The sequence below is a fragment of the Dermacentor andersoni genome, chromosome 5 (assembly GCF_023375885.2).
Source record: "Dermacentor andersoni chromosome 5, qqDerAnde1_hic_scaffold, whole genome shotgun sequence".
Classification (NCBI taxonomy): domain Eukaryota; kingdom Metazoa; phylum Arthropoda; class Arachnida; order Ixodida; family Ixodidae; genus Dermacentor; species Dermacentor andersoni.
The window spans coordinates 82,719,621-82,730,152 of record NC_092818.1 but is presented as its reverse complement, the minus strand read 5'-3'; the positions used below and the strand labels follow the sequence as shown (position 1 = coordinate 82,730,152).

Genomic DNA, 10,532 nt, shown 5'->3' with positions numbered 1-10,532 from the left:
TTTTTTGTCACGACTGATGCGGATGAATATGTACGCATTTGAAGACGAGGGCTGATGTAGAAACAAGTATACCAGGACATACTTTCACGTTGACATTTTATTGTGATATTTGGAAATGCCATGCGTGCTCTTTTCTACCTTGACTTTAACCTACGTGCAGAAGCACATTAATTTCGAAGTAATTAGTGTTCATAATGTGATGTTATGACGAGAGGTACAAATCGATGCTAGATGGCTCATATATGTGGCACTTTTTTACTTCACTCAGAGAAAACAGTCGAGGTGTAAACGATAAAACTGAACAACCTTGGTGCTTGTTCCTACGCCAAACTCGACTACAGATATGAAAGCGTAGCAGCAAGTGCTGTTCATAACGTTGCTTCATCGTTGTGACATTTACGCGATGAGGCGCAGCACATCTTGAACAGCATGCAGACAACTGGACTGTGTGATACTGTATCTTCAACTCTGATTAAAATGCATGAGCGCTAATTTGGAGTAAAGCACAAATAACGCCGATTCGAACTGCTTTTCTTTTCTTCAACGGTTCCAAGGATTGGTACAATGCCCGTCAGTACAGAACGAGCCAACTAACTAGTCGTACAACGAATAAACTATAATTTCCTGTACATGTTCGCGCAGTTGTAAAGTGTTTGCTACAGCATTCTTCCCAGTCGAACACGCTCAGCTTAAAACTCTAGCGATACCTAATGTACAGTAATCCACGAAGTTTCACGGTGGTTCCCACTTAAAAGCCATATTGCAAATGGAGCTTTCATTTTATTTCGGGTTTTCTGTTCGGTTAAAAGACTTTTTACTCCGTTCAAGATCCCATGCGTGCTACATTATAGATTTCTCGCAGAGAGATAAAAAAACTAGTGCTTTGAACACTGGCACTAACCTTCTCGGAGATCTCGGAGATGGTATATTCGCGTGCTGTCGTTTCCGCCACACAATAAGCAATGGAGCTGCATCTGTGAAGAGCTTATGAACGCAAATGACACACTCCTCCCTGTTCGTGACATTATTAACTCTCGTTAGTACTAACTGTAGTTCTGCAGGAATGTATAATGATATTTAGTTCAATAAGGCCAGGAAGGGCGCTAGATGGTCACCTCGGCTCACTAGGATGAGTGTTACGGTGCCGTTGTTGCCATGCAAAGCTTCAGCGCTGGTTGCTCATAGGGAAAAAAGACCAGGAACCTACGAACAGATACACCGCAGTGGTTCGATGGCTATGACACTCTAGTGCCCAGTAAGAAATCACCGCGGCACCTCGATGGAAGCGAAATGTAAAAACACCCGTGAACTCAAATTTAGGGTCGGCTTTAAAGAGTGCCAGGTGGCCAAAATTAACCATGCACCCCGAACTATACGGCGTCTATCGTGTAAGATACTGATCTGTGTCGTTGTGACTGTTTCGTTGGGCTGCGTTGATTAGGTGGCATGTACCAACTAGCTAAATACAAGTTTTTCTAGGGGCCTGCAGTGCCTCCCATACCTCTGGAACATTAACAGTTTAAGCCTTGGTCGCACTTACGAACGACCCAATCAATAGAAAGAAACAATTTAACGTTTACTCCTTTTGCTTTGCCGTGATTCCGGCTGCCTTTGTGACTAAAGATCGAATTTATCCTAGACCCTGCATATCTACTGCAGGTGTGTAGTAAGCCACTCACCCCGTGCCTGACAGGTGAGGAGGCACTGCTCGTCGAAGCTCAGCCCCTTGGCGCTGCGGAAGCACTCCTCAAGTCCGTACTTCTGGCATATGGAGCCCATGCACTGTCCTGAGAGGCACACCTGCGTGTTCTTGTTGCACGCCGTCATGTTGGGCTTGGCTGGCGCCTTAGGACACTCGGCCCTGCTGCCGGTGCGAATGCATAAGTCAAGGAACCATTGTCTTGCAGCGCGCTGCAGCGAGTGGTGCGTATATGGTGGTGGGAGCGTTGTACTCAATCTTGCGAACCTCCTCATACAGCGAAGTTATCTTCATTGCACTGTCAACGTCGCATGAAACTTAGAGCCGAACGATTGCATTCCTATGAATGGAGTCAACTACTCAGCATTTAAGACAGCAAGCTGTCCGAACAGAACATGAAGCCTTGGCTTTGTTTACTTCGTATGGTTGTTAGTCATAAAATGTCGAGCCTGTTGGTTCGTCTTATGCCTCTCACTCAACTCTTCGGATCTACGAATTCTCTTCTAGACTGTCGACCATTTTTGCACATTTCTGCGGGTGAATAGCACCCTGCTTAAGGCTCACTCAAAGGATATTCGCAGTACGAAACCTCGGTGCAGTCGGTCGCCTGACTGCACAATTTCCCTCTAGGTACGAAGTTGCACGACGCGTTGCAGCAGACGCCAGCTGTGGGGCTGCACAAGAGGCATACAAATTTAATTCAATTTAATTCAAAATCAGTTTATTCAAACGGCTAATAAGAAGTACATGTGAATCATCTGAGCCCTTAGCCTTCTCGGCTAGACTTGGGCCCATGCAGGAAGTGCGAAAAAATAATTATAGCGAGACAACTCAATACTTTACACAGGATTCATGTAACAGCAGTTATGGGACAGTTATACACAAAAGGCGAAATGCTCAAGAAATTATACAATAGTTCGGAGGACAAAATAAAAGGAAGAATGCATCAAAGAAAAACACACTTATAGTGGAGTCGAATATTGCTGGCTCCGGAAAATTTTTTTTATATCGGCGATTGAGAATCGATCTACTTTTAAGTTAGCAGGCAGTTGGTTCCAAATTTTAGCAGTGGCATAGGCGATAGTTCTTTTACCGTACACATTAATAACAGCTGGAAGGTTAAAACGACAACTGAACAAATTTCTAGTTGGACGAGATGGATATACAAAAACACATGATGATAGTGGGATGTTATGGTTTAGTATATGTATAACCACACAAGCTAGTTTGAAGTCCCGCATCGCAAAGAAAGGCGTAATGTCTAAGTGACGAAAGAGCGGTGCGGATCTATCTGTGTGTTTGCTATGTGTTATTATTCGAAGTGCTCTTTTTTGTAAACTTACTATTTGATTTGAGTACGTGTTATACGTAAGTCCCCAGGACTCCACAGAGTAAGTCATATTGTTTTGAAAACAGCAATAATACAAAATTTTTAATGTGCGAAGCGAGAAGAACTTTCTAGCTTTAATTAGGACAAAGCAAGCCCGTCTCAATTTGCTGCTTACTCGAGTTATGTGAGGATTAAAATTGAAAGCTGAATCTAGAGTTATACCAAGATATACCTGTTGATCGACTCATTCGAGGGGGTTTGCGCCTATTCGTAACTCATTTAAGCTATATGAATTTTTATATGGACTAGAGAACACAATGTATTTAGTCTTTGAGGTATGTATTGTTATTTATTTTGTAAAAACCACTGGCACATCTGAGAAAGATCACTATTAGCGTGCCTTTCGAGCATATTAGGGTCATGACTAGAGAAGAGAAGGGCTGTGTCATCAGCATACATAATAGTTTGGGCATAATTCAAAGCATCTGGCAGATCATTTATGTACAAGGAAAAGAGTAATGGTCTCAATACCGAGCCCTGAGGCACGCCACAAAGGATGGAATGAACGCTTGATACGGATTTGTCGATTTTAACACATTGCTTGCGACCAGAAAGATAGCTTTTGAAAAACTGCTTCGCTTGACCTCTGAATCCATACCATAGTAGTTTTTTAAACGCTTTTTTAATATCAACAAAAATGCCAACTACATACTCTTTGTTATTTAATGCTTTGTTAATAAATTCACTTAAACCCTGTACAGCCGTGGAAGTACATCTGTTTTTCCTAAAACCGTGCTGGTTGTCTACTAGTACGTTATATTTATCTAGAAAATGGGTAAAACGTTTCATCAATAACTTCACAAATACTGTGTTAAGGGCACTAAATATTGATATTGGTCGGTAGTTCTGGATGTCATCCTTACTACCGGACTTGTATATTGGTGTGACTTGCACTATTTTAAATGCGTCTGGATATGTGGTCATGTAGAAGGATGCATTAAATAATTTTTTAAATGCCCACTCAGTTCCTGGATGTGCTGTTTAATGATGAGTAAGGGGATCTTATCTTCACCTGGTGTTCTTCCTCCAGTCATTGTTTTAACGGTAGAAACGATTTCATCATGACTAATGTCATCAAAAACAAAAGAATTAAGTACAGGAGCTGGGAGCTCGGGGGCTTCGTGCATACTTAGTTGTTTCGCAAGAGTTGGACCTATATTACAAAAGTATTGATTGAAGTCTTCCGCAAGGCTTTCTGTGGTTCTACTAGGTGGGATAATTTCTGGCAATATATGATCCTTTTCTCGAATTGTAATGATCGAGTTAACTATTTTCCACATTTTATGCGGAGCATGTTGGTTACTTTTCTATAAGAGTTGTATGATACTTCTTTTTGGATTTTCTAAGTAAGGCCAGAGCTTTGTTTCTATGTATTTTATATTGTATACGATAGTATTCATTAGCTTTGAACTGCTTGTGCTTTCTATACCATTTATCTTTAGTTTGTATAGCAGCTAACACCTCAGTCGTTACCCAAGGACATATTGGGTCAGAATAATAAGATTTTGCATTAATAATTGTTTCTTTAAAGCAAGATGAGACAACATTTATAAGGTGGTCGAATTCTTTGTTAATATTCTTACTGTTCTCAACATTGATCTCTAGAGTGCGTATACGGGAACCTAACAGGCTGTGATCAATAGTTGTTTTCACGCGTTTCTTAATTTCTTTTTTGAGAGGAGAACACGATGCTAGGAAAAACACTGGAAAATGGCCAGAAATATCAGCATCAATAACTCCAGAGAAAGATGGTGAGGTTTCGAAATTGCATAGGATATGGTCTATGAGCGTCGCTGTGGAGGGGGTGACTCGAGTTGGTTGTGTTATTTGATTAAGGAACCCGTAAGACTCAATCAGTTTTACATATGGTGCTGCATTGTCATTAAGAGTGTCAATATTAATGTCTCCAGATATTATTGCAGGATTATTCATAGAAGCGAGTTGTTCTAGAGCAGGTTCAAAGGCATCTAGAAAAAGACTAATGTGCGAACATGGGGAACGGTATAGAACACCTACAGTTAACTTGGAACTCATTTCAAGGAATAAGAAATCATATGCTTCGGAAACCTGACATGTCAGTTTTGGACAATGCTTGAAAGGAATATTCTTGTGTATATACAAAGCAACTCCTCCGCCACGCGTCTTTGTTGGTCGCGAGAGATAAACTGAATTAAAATTTGGAATAATAAAGAATTCATCAGGTTTCAACCACGTTTCTGACAACGCGATTATATCATACTCAAAGGAATGGGACTTTAATAGGACCACCAAAGAGTCAATATTGCTTCTAATATAGCAGTGTAGTATCTTCAGATTATGCGCAGGACATAATGCAGAAGTATCCGCAGGAACACTGCTAGGGCAATGTAGACTACAGTAAAGTTGCCCTAGCGATTGCAGGGGCCAGGCAGCCGTTAGTTCAAGAAAATGCCGAGCGTCAGATATTTTATTGCCCGTGTTAAAGCTATCTATTTCTCGAGTATACAATGTTAGGGATCACGTGACAGACATTATACTAATCCCTTGCAAAGCTTTCACAGCCCGGCGTCGTCAATGTTATGTGTCATTGCGCGCACTCTTCGTCATTCTAACATCATTTTTTTGCTCGCACACCGCAATTACTGCAGAACATCAGAAAAGCAACGATGGTCCCTTTGTGCACAGATAAAACAAAAACAAAAACGAAATAACAGACTCTCGTTCTTCTCTTCACTGCTCTCGCTGTGTGTTATTTCATTGTGACTTCAAACACAAAAGTTAGTCTCAGAATCGAGATACATTCAGAACAATCAAGAATAGAACTATAACTGACTGTCCTCAGCAGAATATGTATATTTTTTCGCCATGCTTGTTTCCCACGAATGTTGTTCCTCGCGCATGCGGGTACTCACCTGCACTGCGCAAACGGCTTGAGGCGGCAGGAGAGCGACTTGTTCTGCGCGTGACGCGGGTAGCAGCACTTGTCCGTGCACTCGGCCTCGTTGAGACCGCAGTCGCACTCCTCGTTGCCCTCCACGATCCGGTTTCCGCACACGGGACCGCTGTGCCCTGCGACGATGGCCGACAAAAATGGGCAAGCGGTCTTAAGATTTTCAGTTGACTCGGGTGGATTGTGGTATCATTCAAAGTAATATGGTATGTGGTATGTTGTTAGTTCAGACGCCGTGCGGAAGTAAAAAAAGAAAGCTCTTGTAAAAAAAACAATGCCCAGAGGTGTGGAGAAAACGCTACACGTAGTGGAATGAGATACAATGGTCTACGGATAAACGAAACAATGTTGTCAATATTGGTTGGCCTAACATAGGCACAATGTTGGGTTACGTGGAACCAATCTTCTTGTGAACTCCGTGTAAACGGGACTTCTATTGAAACTGCCGCCTACCGCACTGGCGCACGGAACAGAAAAAGTCCGACAAGCGCATCAAATTCTGGTGGTATAAATAGCGAAGAAAACCCAATCGCTCATGCAGTTGCGGGAACGCTAATGCAAATTGAACGTGTCGAAGGTGTGACAATGTATTCATCATGAGGGCTTCGCTTGGTAAGTAATGACTCCAGATGTTGAAGAGTAGGTAGGATCTCGCTGTCAGGATACCAGTAGTGCGTCGTTCACACCGCCAGAGATAAGAGACCTCATACGATGCCATTGTTTTCGGCTCTGAGGTGCCAGTCACAAACGCTATCGATAAAAATTCGAGGCGAGCACTGTGATTTTGCTTCTTTACACAATGATTACCCCGCTTAGACCGAAGGCACTATAGCAGGGGTTTACAATGTCGAAAAAACACATCTTTATTGACACATCACACTTGCTGACTTGATCGGCGATCCCATTTGCTAATCGAACGAACAAAAAATGAATTAGCATAAATATTAGTTCTAGTGTGGTATTCTAAAATCTTGATTTGATGATCAGCACGTGCAGAGACATAATGAGGCCTGTGTAAGTACATTTCCTTTCGTATGCCGGTTTTACCATGAAATATTTGATAAAGCATTTTCAGTCTAAATTTTTTTCAGCAACAGGAAAAATTTCCCATCATATTTCAATTTGCATACTGGTACAGCTATGGGTTTTGGAGTTCTGGAATAAGACAAACCTTGCTGCTCTGTTCGGGATTTTTTCAAGTTTATCACTTAGTGTTTTTTGCCAGGGGTCCCCACAGCACAAGCATATTTGAGCATTGGTCGAACGTATGTTAGTAAGCAGTTGATTTCAAACAAATAGGCGGGTGTCTCAGATATCGCTGTATAAAGTTGAAGGTCCTGGCGGCCTTAGCAACCACTGTATCAACGTGAGCATTCCATGAAGAATCGGCAGAGGATGTCACACCTAAGTATCTATTGTGAAATTTTTGTTTCGCTATGTTATTGCTGATGACATACTCAAATATTAGCCTGTGTTTTTTACGTGTAAAAATAACATGAACGCATTTTTAGTATTTATAAGTTCATTTTTCATATTGAACAGCGCATTTAAGAACACAGGATAAGTCATTTTGTAACAGCGCAACGTCATCTTTTTTTCTAATTTTCCTATGCAAGACGCAGTCATCGGTAAACAACCGTATACTGGAACTAATTCCTCAACAAATGTCATTTATTTGTAATGAAACTAAAAGTGGCCCCAAAACTGAGCACTGTGGGACACCCAATGTGATATCTATGAAACTGGATTTCTTTCCGTTTAATACTACGCATTGTCGGTGGAACGATAGATAGTAGTCTATCTAAGCTAGAAATGTATGGTCAATATTTAGTGACGCTAGTTTTCCTAAGAGCAAACGGTGTGAAACCTTATGAAACACCTTTTGAAAGACCAGGAAAAGGCAATAAATTTGTCCGCCGGTGTCGATTTGAGATACAAGGTCATAATATATTCATGACCTTGTATCTGATATTATGCTTGATATGATATCATATCATGTTCATATTGAATCATGCACAACACATGATTCAATCAGTTATGTTGTGCAAGATATACCCTTAAGCAACTCATGTTGTTGTGAAGCCAGTACCTTGTTTGTCAGTAAGTGTGTCCTTATCTCTTTATACAAAATGTGTTCTAATAATGTACATGGTATGAACGTAAGTGAAATGGGTCTATAGTTATTTACATCTTTTTTCGACCCACCTTTATGAATAAGGACGACATGTGCAATTTCCAGTCATGCGGGAGAGCACCCGAAGGTAAAGACGAAGGTAAAGGCAAATTGCTTTAAGGGAAGCATTACTGTTGAATTCGAGGAAAAATGTCGTTCGGTCCAGTTGCCTTATTATTGTTAATTTTGTTTAGTAATACTTTAATTCCATTCACATTTGGCTCTACTGTTTTGATGGTCGGGAAGTAACTTGTGCATGGTGAAGGAATAGAGCTGTGTTTTTGCAAATATACCGAACGAAAGTAGTTATTTAGACAAGTAGCTTTCTCAGTGTCATCTCAAAACTTCTCTTTATTAAAGGCAATTTCGGTGATGCCCGCTGGATCTGCTCCGTAGCCTTTCATATATTGCCAGAATGCCTTGGCATTTGTTTTTATTTCCCTGCCGAATTTTTCAAAGTAGCACCCCTTAGATATATTTATATTTTGTTTGTATTCATGAGTTATAACACGCAAACTTTCAAAGTGACGATTGCTGTTATAGTTGTTTGGTGTTTTAATGTACACGCATTCTATTCTTAACTATTCTTAAGATACGCTCATCAATGGCTTGTTACGCTTTTTAAGTTTACCGCATTCTATACTGGGAATGTAGGTATCGGTAAGCACCTTGAGTTTTTCTTTAAACTTATTGCACAATTCTTGAATGTCACAATCATCTGGCAGGCATTCAAAAGCGGCAAATGATCAAGGAGCTTCTTTGATATGCTGGAATAATCTGCTCTGTCGTATAGGTACATTGTTCTGATCTGTTTCTTTTTGTCTGCTACTTTGGTTGTAACATTCGAAGAGACAGCCCAGTGGTCACTTTGTCCCGGAATAACCTTTACAAAATTCACTCTATTTGGCAAGCTGCAGAAGGAAAGGTCCAATGTATTGGTACCACGAGTTCGATCAATAACATATTGCGTTAATCTGAAGGAATCTACGATACTTTTTATCTGCAAGTTGAAGTTTCCACCATCATGAACGTGTAAGAAGCCTCAGAAACAATTGCATATAAAACCTGTGGCGTGGTGACAGACGAGTTAGGAGGCCGGTAGAAAGCTTCGGCTGCCAATGAAGGATTATTTGGCAACGTAACTATGCACCATACTGATAGTTTACGAAGAAATAGACATTATTACCCATGTGCGTGTAGCAGTTCCGCACCGGACAGCGAGAATATGCCGCTGAAAGTGTGCATTTCTATTTTGAATACGAGCACAGCGTTGAATTATCGGGAACGCTTTCGCGCATGAACACAACCTTTCGCTGCACGCCGCTCAAATCCATGACGTCCCGGCGAGATGGTTCGGGAACTTAAAAGCGACGTCGCCACCTGACTTTTGTTCCTGCCTTTCTTATGGCTTACCGAGCGTCCTATTCGCGGCAATTTACTAGCGCACACCTAAAATAATTTTGTATCTTGAACGCGTCCCTTTACGCTGCATAATTTTCTGGCAATGCAGAAACGGCGGACTCACTCTGGAAGCAGTTCTCGCGCGTGCTCTGTCCCTTGAAGACTGGCACTAGGATCGCGCTGATGTTGCCGATGCTGCAGGGCGAGAAGCGGCCGTTGTTCGGCCTGTCCCCCTTGGTCGCCGACTCGTACATCAGGAACTTGCCCGCGGCGCCCTCGGGTTCGCAGATACTCCCTTTGTCGTGCTGTGAAGGCAAAGGAGGTCGGCAATGGTGGCAGAGGTACGGAGTGGCACATCGTGGCTTTGTTTTCGCTCACAAAAGAAACCGTGGTCGTGCTTAATTGAATATTAGGCAAGTTTACGTCAATTATCGGCAGATACTTCAATCTGCGAATTGCAGCTAGTGAGTATGCAACGCAATGCGACTTGGAAGGTATACTGAGGATGGCACAGGTTTCGGGACAGGCGCCGTCAAATCTTGTGGTAAAATGCAGTGTAGTTTTATTTACTTTATTTCAAGAAGACGCCGTTTCATGCCGTAAAGCACACAGCTAACCGGAACACCAATGCATTTCGTTGGACATTTTCAAAATTAGCCTTTCGGAACTGGCCTAGTCCTGTATTTTCCTTACAAGTGGATGTACCTTGCGTTCTCACTAGCTACAATGCATAGATTGAAATATGTGCCGCAAAGTAATTAGCTAAAAGGTTAAGTAGGGTCATTACGATATTGAATCAATTAAGCTTTTTGATTACTCGTAGAAGTTATGGCCGCTTCAGCGAGTAATTTAAATCCAGGGTTAGAATTGTTCTATCTGGCACAGGTAATTTTTAAAAAACTTGTTCAGCTAAAAAAAAAGTCCTGCATATGAGCACGTC

At 41.6% G+C, this 10,532-nt stretch overlaps 1 protein-coding gene across 1 annotated transcript in view; it reads right to left on the bottom strand.

Annotated features, from left to right (window-relative positions):
* Positions 1 to 396: 396 nt before the first annotated feature.
* LOC126531989 (disintegrin and metalloproteinase domain-containing protein 10-like) overlaps positions 397 to 10,532 on the bottom strand; it is a 29,470-nt gene continuing 19,334 nt past the window's right edge. The window contains exons 8-11 of the mRNA XM_050179696.2: positions 9,717 to 9,954; positions 5,981 to 6,137; positions 1,680 to 1,864; positions 397 to 419 (exon numbers count right to left, since the gene is read on the bottom strand). Coding sequence (XP_050035653.2) covers positions 397 to 419; positions 1,680 to 1,864; positions 5,981 to 6,137; positions 9,717 to 9,954 — 603 coding nt within the window. The remainder of the gene's footprint in view (positions 420 to 1,679; positions 1,865 to 5,980; positions 6,138 to 9,716; positions 9,955 to 10,532) is intronic.